The following is a 16,072-nucleotide window of genomic DNA, read 5'->3' as shown; positions in this document are numbered from 1 at the left end:
AATTTATATATATGCATATGTACAACACTAAAATCAAAAATGTTATATGTATTATACACCATCTAAATGTATATTTCAAGTTCAAAACAAGCAAGCATTATTTGGAATAGTTTATATTTAAAGTTCATATATATTTTTTATATTACATATTTAATTTTTTTAAGGTGGGCACGGACCTCAAAAATAATTTAAAATATAAATTTTTGGTAATCAAAAAATAATTAATCTAATTTTGATTCAAATTTTTATTAAGACGAAACTAATAACTTTATTCCAAATAAAACAAAATTTACGTAGAAATTAATTGATTCATGCCAATATTTAGCGATTATTTTATTGAAGAAATTATTGAGATAGAAGATCTATCATTGTAGAATAAATATTTGTGCATGAATATTTTTTTAGATTGTAAATAATTTTATAAAAATTACATAATTGTATCAAGTATCCACACACAAAGATCTACTATAACGAAGCGAAAATCCGATATTTAAGGATTGTTTTATTGAGGAAAATATTGAGTTAGAAAATCTCTCATATTAGTTGAATAATGATTTTACATACTGTAAATAATTGTATGAAAATTATATGATTGTATCAAGTATTCATTCATCAACTATAACTTAGAATATAACCGATATTCAACGATTATTTTATTAAATAAATTATTTTATTTCAGATATATCATAGTATTGTATTAAGATAATTATATTATTTATTAAGATTTATATATGTATTAAGATTTATGTATTGTAACTAATTGTATGAAAATTATATGATTGTACCAAGAATTCATAAATCTAATATAATTCATAGAAGAATAAGAAGAATTCATAGATTCAAGTTTATGTATAAAATTTGCATTCAATGAATAAAGGTTGCATTAATCTACTATAAGCAGCATTATAGAATTTGGTACTTATTTATATTGAAAAAGGTTTAAACAAATTACAGTACTTTTAAACAAGTTATAGTATATAATTCTTAAATTTTGACGTTAAATTCTTGAAATATACTTTAAGTGTATCAATTATTTTAAAACAAAAATTTTTTTTAATTATTCGTATTCCTAATTTAAATCAAATTTTTGCATTTTTCTTTAAATTATAATTAAGAGCTTTGGCCCACCTTTAATAAAATGAAGTTCTTGAAATTTGAATTGAACAATATAAATTGATAAAACGTAACACATTAATGTTGCTAATTATAGTAAAAATGCATGAAATTGCAATACAGAATGATTTCTCAACAGTGAGTCACACACAAAAAATGAAATACAATGTATACACAAGTGTTATGGGAATAAATGTTATGCGGTTTTCCATAACATTTATGCATAAGATGTATACAGAAATGTTATCGAAATTATAATTCTAATAAATATAGCAACAATAATTCATATACACGCCTTCAAGACGTGCTAATTAATAGAAAAAGTGGCAGTGTCTCAATTAGCTCTATAAAAAATCAACAAGGCAAGTAATAAACATTAAAAATTGAAAATTCTATAATAATCATTGTAATATATATTGAAAAGACATTAATTTTTTTTAAAGTTATTGTTATGTAACAGCGGTTCTTAACTCTGAGTTTCTAAGGACGTAATATTTTTAAGTATAAGCGTTATTCTGTAATAAATAGCAAGCGCAATACATATCTATAAAATTATACTCAGTAAATTGTACAACATAGCACCTTAAATCATCAGAAAATTCTCTGATTTATATATACATATTTTTTGCATAGAAAAAGCAGTCAAATGAAAGTTGTTTAGGGGTTGTAGTTTACAATTTCGCATGCCACGCGTTGATAAACAATCAGTTTCTTCTAAATGCTTTACAAATAACAATCTTCTATATAAAACACTATTTATTTAGTGCAGCTATCGCCTTAAAATGCTTAGTGTAGGGAATCGATTGGTCGGAATACAATATATGAACATGTAAATAATATGTTAATAATGAAAATTTTAAAAATTAACTAGTATTTTGATTTTGGTGAGTGTTACACTAAAAAAATAGGTACTGTTAAAACTGCTAGATTATGGTAAAATGTACCATGTTTCTGGTTGAATGGAAACACGAAAAAACTCGTTAATTTTAACCGAAGAGTTTTGGTAAAATTAACAATAAAATATTGTTCATTATCTGTCAGCAATTTGGTAGTTTTATCATGACATCTTAGGGCTTGACATAAAATTAATTTTTTCGGTTTAATTTACTTCAACTAAACATGTAGTAATAAGACTAAAACTTTTAACTTAATATGTAATAATAAGAACTTCAATTCTAAAAATCAGAATTTCTGGTAAACCTTCACCGTATGAACGAAAACAAATACCAAATAAATGATTTGAGTAACGTATGTTTCGGTTTTTACTAGCATATTTTTCTTACCAGAAATGTCACTACTTACAGTACTGGAATTTTACCAAAGTGTTTATCCCTGTGTTCTATGAAAATATTAGCTACAATTTATTTCCAAAATTTTTACTCGTGTGCTGATAAATAACAGCAAATAATAATAACAAATAATAATAATAATAGCTCGAATAATTGATTAATTAGTAATAAGTAATATAATAAAAGAAAAATAAGCCAAATTATTTTGCCCTCAGTGCGTTCTAAGTAATGCAAGCATATAATGTTCAATCAAAAATCGATTAATTTGATTTTCGCTTTCTATCAAAACATATAATAAAAATTACTCTATATTAATTCAATACTTACAGAATCACTTTAATATTAGTTTAATTAAATAGTATAAATTGAAATCCGTTTCATCTTAAAATCAAAACTGTTATGACTCAATAAATGATGATAATTAACTCAGAACAATAAATGTATAACTAAAAGGGCTTAACAAACAAGAAAATGTGTATTTAATGTTTCTAAAAACAACCAGAATGTATCTCAAATCCTTACATTTCATTCGCATGTTTAAAATAAAGTTTTCAGTGGCAGATTTCAAGTTAAGAAACGCTGTTAAATTAACAATTTTTTGAATTTTTTTTTATGCAATAAATAATTTTATATATTATTTAACATTCAGTTCATCACACAACAAAAATGTTTTTCATTGTAGTGTTCCCCAAACGTTGAAAATTTTTTTTTTATTATTATAAAACGAGGTCGAAAATGAAAAAAATCTAGTGTTTAAAAAGAATATTTGAGACATGATAGAAAAAAACAATATGTTACATAAATTTTTCGTTCTTCTTCCACCACTTTTAGGAACAGTATTAGAAGAAACACATTATAAACCTTGCAAACCTAAGTAATTTCAAACATTAAAAGTACACAATGTTCCGCTTTTATGAAAAGCTTCCACAAATCATATATATCTGTATGAAGACATACTGCATAGCTACTTTGCATAGATTAATTTTTTTTGGAGAACACTTATATTGAGTGATTGTGTTGAAAGCCGCCAGTGCTGAAAGCAGATAGACAAACACTCACATATAAAAAAATTAATGAACATAAACTCCCATTCCTTATGCAAAGGATAACTGAACAGTTAACAGAAGCGCTAGAATGGTCCCGTTACAACGGAAGAAGAGGATATAAAAAATTTGAACGTCCCTCCCTTTTAATCTAATAAATCCCGTGGAAGAAAGAATGCATGGAGACGACGTTTATATCATATCTTTTTCACACTTCAATTGCATACGTGTCACTCGAATCTTTTGGCGTTATAAAATGTCGCCAAACAGGCAAATTAGTGTCGCAAATTGTTGATATTCCATATTTTGACTGTTCTAAATTTTAAACATTTGTTCGTTTACATTGTGTTAATACGTGCTCCTGAGAGCTTTAAATTATATTTGATGAGTGATGAATGTATTGTTTTTTTTAGTTTTATATCAAATTTGTAATTTTTTTTTGAAGAATTTTTTACAAATGAATTTTTTGTTTGATATGATGAATTACTTTTCAATGTGCTTTCTTTTAAATATTGTTTATGGCTATAAGTGCTAAGTTATTTTTTTTTATTTAAAAATTAACTCGGTGATTTCTTTTTTATTTATAAAATATTTATTGGTTTTTCCCTATAAAAATTATTTTTAAATTTTCTTCCTACAAAAAATTATTAAATTAATCGAAATGTAGTTATTGCAGAAAAATAACGATGTTTTTAAAAACTCTTAAAATATTTTATATTTTTTTGTTATATTTTGTGACAATTGAATTATGTTTCAAAAATAGAGAGCAATTTTGCGTTTACCAAAATCCATACAAACTTGTTTATCTTTTCAAAACATGCATTACTTTGATTGATTTCTTTGAATTAGTTATTATAATTTAAACTCGCTTTTTCTGTCCACCTCATTCTTTTTCCACCGGCATTACTTTACGAACTGGCTTATTTCGTACAAATTTGAAAATTATCTGTAATATCAAAGAGCATTCTCGCAAAAAATGACTATAAAAGCTATGCGATATCTAATGAGTTTCGCACATTCTTTGCGTTGTAAGTTATAATCCGCAATACATTTCACTAGTTGAAATAGCTATGATATTTCCTTTATAGAAATATTGTTGCTATACATAGAAGTATTTTTAAATAACACGTTTAAATACTATGCGAATTTTTCAAGACTTTCTACCAAAATATCTTTTCAAGGATTTTATTAATCATACATATCTCAAAAAAGAATCTTGCTAAGGATTTTACCTTTTATGTACAGGAACGACACATTTTTCGACGGATGATAATTATACTTTTGTACAAAATACAATGATGTGATCTAATTGTGTATAATGATATTAATTGCATAGAAGGGTTGTTCTATTTTTTGGAGGTTTTTTTAAAAAACTGTTCCAAGTATAGCTGAAATTTTATACAATTACATTTAACTAAACAACACTCACTTAGTTTCCTCTTAAAAACACTTTTTTCTAATTGAATTAAGACTTTAAAAATTATTAATGTAATACGGAGCACCAAAATTATCATGTACTTTTTTTTAACTTTTTAAATTTTTCAATCCTAATAAAGTGGCTGTTAAAGTGACACATCAAAATCTAAACTAACTTTGAGTTCTAAAATTTGAAAAAATTTTTCCCAAGCACAATTATGTGAAAAATAGCTACGATTAATGCACAAAACCTACCTAAGGCTAATGTAATATATGCGCACTGTGTTTTCGTTGGTAAGATTTTATTTTTTTCAAAATTATGACAGAATATTAAAAAACTATAGCTCTTACTCAAATTTGAATTTACACAACTTTCTAAATCTTAAATCGGGATTTATTTTAGATTGGTGGATTTTTAAAATTAAGATTTACCTAATCTAAGCAGGTTCTATTATTATTATTGAAGCATTTTATGGACTATTCATTTAATTTATTGAACATCTCAACTCTACTTTCCAACAACTCGGCCCCATCACCTAAAGATTAAATTATTTACAAGTACTTGCAACATCGATGAGTTTTGAGTTATACGTAAGGCGAAAGGTATATATAAAAATGGCTAATACTCATTTATTTTCTCTGTTTTTAAGAGAGAAAAAAAATTGCTATATTAAAGAGGGAGGGTGTATTTTACTTTATTTTATTCGCTGCATATAAAGCCGTCGTCTCCATTTCATTCTGAACTTCCTCAATATTTATAGTTTGGAGCTTGAAGAAGTGAAAATAATTGCGAAGAGGAACTTGGCTTGGAGTTTTTTTTTTTTAATATTATTTTAATCGCTTGTCCATTTTGAATTGTTTTAACTTTTTATCTGTTTTTATTTATATATATACTCGTTGTCAGATGTCTCGATGCTTCTGGTCGAGTTGTTGCACAGGATTCCTGCACAATCACACTCTAATTGCATAGAAGTCCTCGAGGAATTATTTATATATTTATATTTCTTAGGTCGAAGAAAAAGTGAGAGTTCACTGCTACCTCACAACTGTTCACCACAATGATATATGTAGAGTTGGTACTCTTTTTGTTTGACCCTTGAGCACTTTACAAATGTACAATGTGTTTTAAATGTCACTTTTTTGGCCGCAGTCAGCAGCCTTCAATCTAACACACTAAAGAGCGATTTCCTATAGATGGTCTATACCTTGGGATCTAAACCTTATTCCCCAATTTTTAGTAATTTATATTATTTATATATGTATATATAATCTTCTACAGTCTTCATTGGATATCTCTTCTCTTCTACTTGTATTTATAAAAACACATACAGTGTTACATGCCAGCCAGCTGAATCGAACCATGGCTTTTCCCATCATGGCTCGCTCGCTAGATAAGTAGTGTTTTCTTCTAGTTTACTATGATGTGTAACAGCCAGGAAAAATCAAGATTTTTTTTTATTTATTTTTTTTTTACCTTTTCCTCTCTTTAAGCGAGAGGAAAGAGATTAGAAAGAGATTTGAGAGATAAGGAAAAGAGAGAAGATAAGAGATGAAAAGGTGGCATTTCTTCATATTTAATTTATGATTTTTCTTCTTTTATTTGTTTGTTTAAGTAATGAGTATTCAAACAGGCGTTTCGTTGTGAGCGGAATTTTTCTTGTCGTTACTGGTCGTGGCGTCCTTGATAACGTCAGCGCTAGTGGAAGCAGTAGCGTTCGGATGCAGCAGGGGTACGCGTTTGCTCGCTGAGCGACCGAGGGCACCGCTTGCGTCTGCAGTCGAGTTCTTGCGGGAGTCCATGCCGCTTCGGAACGCACTCACCACACGAATCTAAAATAAAATTTTAAAAAAATTACAAAGACATGAAAATAATTGTGAATTAATTTATTTTCTCTCAGGCAGTTTTAAAAATGCAATTGCACTGTAAAGAAATGGATACTCCAATTTCGTGAAACTTTCTTCGTTGATGACGAAGCCGTTTCCTCGGAGCGAAAATTTCGTTCAAGAGACGAAATAACTAACGTTACTTCTTAGAGCAAATGAATTTCGTTAATAGTAAGGAAATATTTCGTCTTTTTTTCTGAAAAATAATATTAATAATAAGACCTGTAAAGTCTACTGTAACTTAACTTTTCTAAAATTCACTTCTATTATAAATGGTTCGAAAGTAAAAATATTTTTAAAAAATTTATTAAATTTGATAGTAATTTAATTTTCTGGTTATCCAATATAGTGTAAGTCATTGTGAATTATGACTGTAAAATAAAAAGTCAAAATACACAGCATGAAATTACAAATCAAATTCCAGAAAAAAAGTACTGTCATCTTAAATGCAGTATCCGTAAAATATATTTTTACCGTAAAATTTTATATAATGATGTTTACAGAAATATTTATTTACGATAGTGATTCAGGGATAAACTATATTTTATTTAGTACTTTAAATTTTGTACTTTATTTGGGGTAATTTGCCTTTTATCTATATACAGTTTTAATAAAATGGTAGCAATTTTATATTCAAAAATAAATGCCATCTTGTAGCATTATTGACGTGAAGAATCGCGTTAGTTATGTTGTTAGATTTCAGGTTGTTAGAAAATCTACTTCTGCATTTATAGGTTAAAATTAATTCCATTTTGATTTAACTCGCTTTTTCTAAAGATAACAGATTATATGATCAATTTTATGGTATCCACTCTAACATCATATCATCGAGATAGTGTGGTTAGATTAAAATTATATATCCTAACTTATGTATTATTCAAGAGATGTGCCTAAACTGAAGTTGCGTGAATAGTTTAGTAACTGATGAAAACTACCCACACAAGTATCCTCTCCCCTATTAATAGTAAACATGCCCAATAAAATGTAAATAAAAATCATAAATGCTATAAACTTAAAAAAAAAAGAATATTAATCAATTTATGTGATCACACATGAACTAATTAACTTGTGCTTATATACTTTATTCTGAAACATAATATATAATTAATTAAATAATCAAATCTATTACCTTTTAGAGGCGTCAGTACTCTAATAGTTTTTTTTCTGAAAAAATTTTGAAGCAGAACAGCATTTAAACCTAACAAATAAGTTTTAAAAATTGCACAGTCGTAAAATTGAATAGAATTTGTAAAAGTTATCTTTCCAAATTTAACACACAGTAAAAATATTTTTCGCAATTATTCTTGACATTATAGTTTTTGTTGATTTCCTTTATTTAGCAAAACTTTTAAAAGTCGTCAAGCTTATGAACATATGTTGTTATTGTACCTTAAAGTTTCTTATGATTCAGGTTCAAGTTTACGGAATGCATTGTAAAACTTTAAATAATTCAAATTGCCTTTTATACTTTTTTCACTTATTCACTAAATTTCATTTTTAAAAATCCTTCATGGTTTGACTGGTTCATATTTAATATACTTTTATATAATTTTTACATTTTGATGTTTTGCTATTTTTATTAATTTTAATACGTTATTTAAAAAAAAACTGTAGCTGAAAATTATGAGCCCTGTTGACTCAAACCTTTTTTTTAGGATTCTACTTGTTCCAAGTTGTGATAATCCTGACTCGATCTTAATTTGCACTTGCATGGTGTTCATGTTTGATTTTATAGATATATATTTATCGTATGAGAAATAAATGAATGATTTGGCCGTACTTTGCTAACTTAATTTGCGCAAAACTGCTTAATGGTTTTTAAAATAGAGAACATAGCGATGGCGAGAATCGAGAACACCAAAGCGCTACAAGCTATTTCAAAATTGGGAATAGATGAATTCAAAATAACTTTTCTCTAATTTTTTGATGGGTGGAGAATATTTTATCAAAACATTCTTCAAAAAGCACTTATTTTCAATTTTTTTTTCAAAATCAATCGCTTTTAATTAAAATTATATCCGATCCGTCTGGCATATTTGATCTTAAACTGAAGTAAGAAAAGTTGTTAAAATTGTCGAAATTATAACCGCAAAATCTTTTTACTCTTTTCATGCAGACATTTTGATTCCTTCAAACCATTCAATAAGTATCTAATAAAAAAAAAATTTCTGAAAATTCATGTAGCATATTGAATTTTGAAAATTTGAAAATTCAAAGAATAAATTACGGTTTTTCATTGAAAATCAGTTGCTAAATATACACTGTTAGAATTTTAATTCTTAAATTATGGCAAAATAACACGCAGCAGTCTGTTCATCCAATTAACCATAAAGTTTACGGTAAAGAACGTTTTTTTTACCTTTACGGTTTTTAAACCATTTACAACGTTGCATGGTGTCAAAACTGTAAAAAAGAAATTTAACTGCATATAGGAGGTAGTTTTTTCATTAGGTAATGGGCCTTGAAGAGGACAGGTAACTGGAAACTCTTCGTGTGTTTAAGGGAATGGGTGAAATATTGTGGTGTCAACGCTGGGAATCGAACTTCGGTTCTGTCAATCATGAGGCTGACAAATTAGCTCTCTCGGCTTTAATATGTACGCAGTTTCAAGGAGCTAAGTGGCTTCATTAGATGGGCTTAGTCGGTGCGATAAAATTTTGGTTGTTTATCCGTATTAGGTGAAAGGAATTAATAAATGGTTTTTCTCACAGTTTTTCAATATCAGAATCTTTTTAGAATTTTATTTATGGTTATTTGAATGCTCGGTTTGAATATAGTAAAAGAAAATAATCGTTATTTAACCATTTTAACCGAGAAATTTCTAACAGTGTAAATTATAAATGTGCGAACATTTAATTATTCCCAACAATCTCGGGTAATGTAGAAACTGTTAGTTATGGAAGCATTGCATCATATTTCTGATTATGCGAGTTCACCAACTGCAAGGCTAGTGATTTCTTTGATTATGCTTAAATTTTATGCGTGAATTAAATGTAGCACATTTGTTTTTGCTTTGCTTATTTAATTTTAAGGAAGAAAATTTTTAAGTATTTGTCGGTAAAGGAATTATATTGCACTAAAATAGTAAAATTGAAAATATCTCTCGTATAAGCTTATTTATGCTACCTTTCGATGTTTCCGCTAAGTTTCTGTAAAGTAGTCTATAAGTTTAAGTAATATATGGTTATGTTAGAATTAAGTCTTTTATTTTTTTGCTTTACATATTTAATTTTATAGTCAAACACTTGAAATATTTGTTTATTAATGAATTATATTGCAGTAAAACAGCTATAGCGAAAATATTTTCCCTCTAATTTAGCTTAATTGGGCTGACTTTCTCTAAAACGAAACATATAAGTTAAAGCAAAATATTATTATCCGTAAATTAATTCCTTCATATATATATTTTTTAATATTTTAAGTAGAGAATTTGAAATGTTTGTTTGTTAATGAATTATATCGCAGTAATGCAACAATAGAGAAAATATCTTTCTTTTATTTAGCCTAAGTCTATAAGATTATTATTAAATCTAACTTATAAGTTTGCATAAAATATAGTATTACGCAGATTAAAATTTAAATCCGTAAAAAAAACGTGTTTGAAGAGTCTAACTCTAGCTAATCTATCTACAAATTAAAAATGGCTAGTTCATTCATTTCTGACATGCTTAAAATAAAACAGGAAGTGTTGTGTGCTTTGCTTTTATCTAGACTACATTTAGTTTCAGTGTTTGCATAATTAGTTGTTGGACTCTACATTTTGACCAACACACCCCAAAAGAAAAACTAATCTACTTTAAAAATATTTCATTCAGAAAGAAAAAAGAAGATCTTCTCTAATATTCTTACCATATATTAATGCACATCTTCAAACATACATTATTTATTAAGTGAAGCAATCTATTCGTTTAATTCCAGAAAAGAAAACAGAGAATTCTGTTTCGAAGTAGATACATGGCTGTGCGTATCAAAATAAACTAAGCTATAGTGTGAAGCAATCCAAGTTGTAGAATCATTAACTACAGCAATTGAAAACAGGAAGAGGCGAAATATGTTATAGGCGAAAAGACTTGTGCGTTTCAACCCCAGTTAGAAAAGGTGCCATGCAAATGGTTAGTTTGTATTTACTCTTAAAATATGTCACTTACCGCTTCATCAGTAGCGGCTTTACTATAGGGAACTGGTATCAACCTGTCTTGCAGCTCCCCGCCAATCACCTGCAACGACATACTTGATTGCAATGAAAGCTGAAATACAATTGCAGTCCCCGGTTAGTAGCTGTGTTAGATGGCATGCATATTGCATCATACATAATTAAAGCTAAGAATCATAATACATGCTTTTATGCACTGGAAAATAGATTATGCAAAGCTATATCTCAAATTATGACTGTATTTCAATAAAAAATAACGAAAAAAATATTAAATAATAAAGTTAGATATATGATTATGTGGACAGCTTTTAATTGTAATATTAGATAAAGCAATTTTGCCACCCCAAGATTTTTCAAATGATTTTTTGGTTCCCAATACAGGACCGTATCAAATCTGAGAGTTTACTCCTTCATGGAAATTATTTAATTAATTAAGGGACGATTTCAATGATGCAAAACACAATTTTTCCAAGATACGATTGTGTCTAATACAGCAGTTTCTCAATGCAAAAGAAAGTTATCATTTTTTAGTCTAGTCATATAATTTGAAGATATTATAATTGCAATGATAGTACTATTATATGGTTTTTTGGCACCCTGGCAAGTTTTTGAACCAAACAATAAAGAAGACAGTTGACTCACCTAACTGCAACTTTGTCTAATACAGCACTCTCTCAAATCTGAGAGTTAACCCCCTCGTTCGAATTATTTAAGCAATTACGAGACAATTTCATAAACTGAAAAGACAATAGTCTCACATAGTCTCAATTATGTATAATACAGCAGTTTCTTAAAGAAAGAGAAGTAAACATTTTTTAGTCTTGTATAATTACAAAAAAGATAATAGCAATAATAATGGAGATTAAGATCTCAACGGGAAAGTATTGCTTACAATACAGCACTCTTAAAACTGAGGAAAATTAAAACCTTCGAGCCAAGTCAGGAATTAGATGACAATTGCAAAGACAGAGGAGACAAAAGTCTCACATCAGTAAAATTGGGTTATACAGAAGTCGTGAGTCAACGATAGAAAAGTGCAGAACACTGGAAACTCTTCATGTACTGAAGGAATTGAGGAACTATGGTAGTATCAACGGTGGGATTCGAACCTCTGTTCAGCCGGTCATAAGACTGACTGATTAGCTTTCTCAGCAAAAGTATGTATCCAGCTGCGAGAAACAAAACGGCTTGGTAAGGTGGGACTAGTTGGCGCGGATAGAATTCTGGTTGTTTAACCGCATTAACACCTTCCTTCTCGCTCCCGTGAAAATGACGGGTGAGATTTCGCCCGCCATTTCTCGCTCCCGTGATGTTGACGGGCTGGAGTGCTCAGTAGTAACGCGCCAATAAGAATAAAACTAATTCCTCTCTTTTACCCGGAAAAAATTTTATTTCTCATTTTACACACCTGATGGCAGTACCAGGATATTTTTAAGGTAATTGTATACAGTTAGTTTATTTTAAACTAGTTGCAGCACTAATCAAATACGTAATACAAATGCAAAAGCTAAAAACATCGACACTTTTATGACCGTTTTCTTGAAAATTAAAAGATCGTTAAGGGGTTAAGAAAATACAATCAACAAAGTTTTTTCTCACACTTAACATTTTGAATACCATCTTTCTTATGGTTGTTTGACTGTTTCTGTTAAATATGGTATCACCCCGATTAAATAAATTGGTATTTAAATATTTTTACCGAAAAATTTCTAAAAGTGTACTAATTCGAATCCATACATTTGAAATACAGTCATAAATTGAATAAATAAATGTTAGTAATTAAAAAGTAACACATGCTCACTGTAAAGGTATGCATGCGTAAGCATTTAGTAATCTGATTCGTTGTAGTAAGTTAGATCAGCTTGTGCATGAATATTGTCTATAAAGTGTAAGTAAGCATTCAAAATAGATTATGATATGTGTTTTTCCCTAACAACTCAAGCAAATAGGTTCTAAATTATTTACTTACATGCTGTAGCTAAGCAAACTGTGCATTCGTTAAAAGCTACTTTAATGTAAATGAAACTATAAAAACTAAATAGTGCACTCTTAAAAAGCTCTATGAAACTCTTTTACCTACACCCGTTTAAAATTAAAAGCATGCTTATAATCTATTGAAATTGACATTTTGGTTTTTACTTTTATCAGCTAGTTCTGACATCAGGAAGATAGGGTAAAATTTTCTTACCAAAAAATATTATAAGAGCATGGTAAGGAATATAATAAATTATTAAAAATCAAATTCAATATCTACAAATTTAGGAGGTCAGCTTAAAAGCCAACTTTAATTCTTGCTCTGTTTAAATAAATATTTCCTTAGCTTTTTTTAAAATAAAGTTCTTCAGAAATAATATTATATTTTTTTAGATTATTAAATTTTCATAAGAATTTTATTCTCGATAGCAATCATTATTTCAATTGCAGCATTTTTGTTTTTCAAATCTTTTTTTTTACACTCAATCTTTAGAATTTTTGCATCAATATTTAGAATTTTGATATAACATCAATATTTTATATCAAATTTTATATCTCTTTTTTATCAATATTTTATATCTCTTCTTTACATCAATATTTAGAATTTTGATACAATGGATTATTAAAATTAAAGATTGGTGAATGTGATAAATATTGCAAATACGTCATAAAAGAAAAACAATGAAGTAATATTAATATTTTACAGACAGATATCAAAAACAGCAAAAAACTAGTAAATCTAATTTATACAATCCATTTATATATTGAAATAAGTGTGAAGTACCGTTTACACTCATAAATTTATATTATTTCCATCATTATATTATTTCCATCATTTTATTTGCTTCAATCTAAAAATGAGATGTAACTTTTTTGTGCATAAAAAAAAATTATTTCGTTTTTTAATGCTTATGCAATAAATACACGCGTGTCAATGCAATTAAAAATAATATAACAATAAAGTCAATCTAAAACAAAAATATATTTAATGAAACATTTTCACATATTTTCACACTTTTATATACCTCATTTCCACTATTATGCAGGCATAATCACATATATTTTTAATAAAAATAAAAGCATTAAATATTAGTCAACACACATATTCACAAAGACACACTTTTTAGTAAGGATTAGCTGAAACAATTAAAACATGCAAGTTTCGATCCATATGTTAACATACATTGTGCTGCAACTGAAACTGAAAGTATAGATTATAGATAATAAAACAATAATAAACAATAAAATAAAACAATGAGTCAGTTCCATAATATGGAATTTTTGGAACTCGCTCCAAATACCTTCAACTTTTTAAAGGTAAACAATCGTTTTGATGATCGTTCACATTGTTGGAATCTTGGGAACAAATTCGACAATACTAAAATTATTTCTACCCTAGTCACATCAACTCATCTTGATACCCTGGAATCTTGTTTTATTCATTTGAATGTTGATTCCCTTGCTAACGACCTCCTTCCCACCTCTCCATTACGCATGGACATGCTTTTTACTTTGATTTGCCTCTCGGTATCTGCGTTTTTTCTTGTTCTGTTCTTCATCTTTTTTCTTTCTTGGCTTCTGTGGCTTTCTTTTTCCAGTTTTGCTACTCACCTTTATTTTTCTATTTTTTCTGAGCAATTTAACGTTTTTTCAAATCATTTTTGTTCCATAACATTTACGTCAGTCAAGTCTTGAAAATGGCCTCCCATTTTGATGCACTTGTCAACTGTCATTTCATTTTGTATATTTATTTTTGTATAGTTTTCAATCGGGTAATTGCTTGATGGTCATCTTTTTGAGCAATCCACTTTATAGTATTACGTCATTATTCTTGATTTAATAATAACTTTTACCTAAATCTTTGAAATAATTCTATCAGAAAAAGCAAACAACAATAAGCAAAGTTAATATCTTAAGGAATAGTAAGATACAATGCACGATTTTCATAAAATTAGTTTGATCGTTCTGCTTAAAATGCACCAATCAAATTCTGATTTTTTAAATGTATATTTCAAATAAATTTTAATCTTTATGGAAAAATTGCAAGAAAAAAAATATTGTCGGTGGAGCGTTTGAAAATATTTTGCATTAGAAGGAAAAGTTTGTTTTCAAAACTTTTTAGTTCAACGCTTAATTTGTTAGTTTATAACAAAAAGAGAATTATGGAATATCTCCACTCTTCTCTTAAAATTAAACTTTTTCGTCTGTTTGCGAACGGTAACATCAGATCAGCTCGGAGTAGCTCCAAAAATTCCAAGTTATGGAACTGATTCATTGTCATCAATAACATAACATATGGCAAAGGATGTGATACATTTCAATTTTGTTTGTAAAAAGAGTTATTTAAATTTTTATAAAAAGGCTCTTAATATATAAACCAAAAGTGATTACAACATTAAATCTCTAAATAATCATGAATTTATTATAAATATTTATAACATATTTTCCGAAAGTAAAGCAACTTAAAGAATTAAAATGCGCAGTTTGAAAAAATTTCAATTAGCGAATATGGGTATAATTTAATTAATCATATTAAATTATTTATTTCAGAGTTTAATGAATCGTAATTAGTAATTGTAATTTTAATACTTTTTTTAAATTTGATACATTGCTTTTTAAAATCTAAAATTCAGTCTTAACGTTTGTATGAAGGATAAATTGTTGGTAAAACTACACGAAATAAACTGAGCATTTTATATTCCAATTAATTAATTAGTTCAGTTAGAATTTATAATTGAAAAAAAAACACTCACAGAACAGAGAGAAAAGTGAATTTCATAATATTTTTTAACTATTTAAAAGAAAAGAAAAATCAGTTATTTTAAGTACATTAAAATACTCCATATTACAATTTGGTATTGAAAAAAATTGTACCACCTTAGATGCATTGATACAATTATTGTAATTTCCTGACGACAAAGAACACCTTGATGGAAGTTAGCTATTAATTTATTTAGAATGTTTCGTAATTATTCCTTTATTATGTATCTTAGAATTTTCATTAAAAATAAATTTCAAAAAGTTCGAACGGTGGGGGGGGGGCAAATTAATAATTGAAAAAAGATACGGCGTCGTCCAAATATGCAATCTATCCTACTTAACTGTGTTGTTACTTTAAGGATGAATAAATGACTCTACTAAAATTGCTTGTTTAAATATTTTTTTAAAATTTTGTTTGAATATTGTTTAGATTTTATTTT

General features: G+C 27.7%; 1 protein-coding gene across 7 annotated transcripts in view; it reads right to left on the bottom strand.

Annotated features, from left to right (window-relative positions):
• Positions 1-5,673: 5,673 nt before the first annotated feature.
• The window catches only part of PMCA (plasma membrane calcium-transporting ATPase 3), a 215,126-nt gene continuing 204,727 nt past the window's right edge, over positions 5,674-16,072 (bottom strand). For 3 of the 7 annotated variants that reach the window (XM_087151226.1, XM_087151225.1, XM_087151221.1), the window contains exons 19-20: positions 10,894-10,962; positions 5,674-6,691 (exon numbers count right to left, since the gene is read on the bottom strand). In XM_087151226.1, the coding sequence (XP_087007352.1) occupies positions 6,485-6,691; positions 10,894-10,962 (276 nt within the window). In that variant the 3' untranslated portion in view covers positions 5,674-6,484. Of the gene's footprint in view, positions 6,692-10,893; positions 10,993-13,923; positions 14,074-16,072 lie in introns of those variants that run through there. The other 4 variants (XM_087151224.1, XM_087151223.1, XM_087151220.1 and 1 more) reach the window with 2 other exon arrangements.

Source organism: Parasteatoda tepidariorum, chromosome 9 (genome assembly GCF_982258835.1).
Source record: "Parasteatoda tepidariorum strain Cologne lab strain chromosome 9, Ptep-v5.0, whole genome shotgun sequence".
NCBI classification, from domain to species: Eukaryota; Metazoa; Arthropoda; class Arachnida; order Araneae; family Theridiidae; genus Parasteatoda; species Parasteatoda tepidariorum.
The sequence above is the reverse complement of the archived record's forward strand: the minus strand, read 5'-3'. Positions and strand labels throughout refer to the sequence as shown.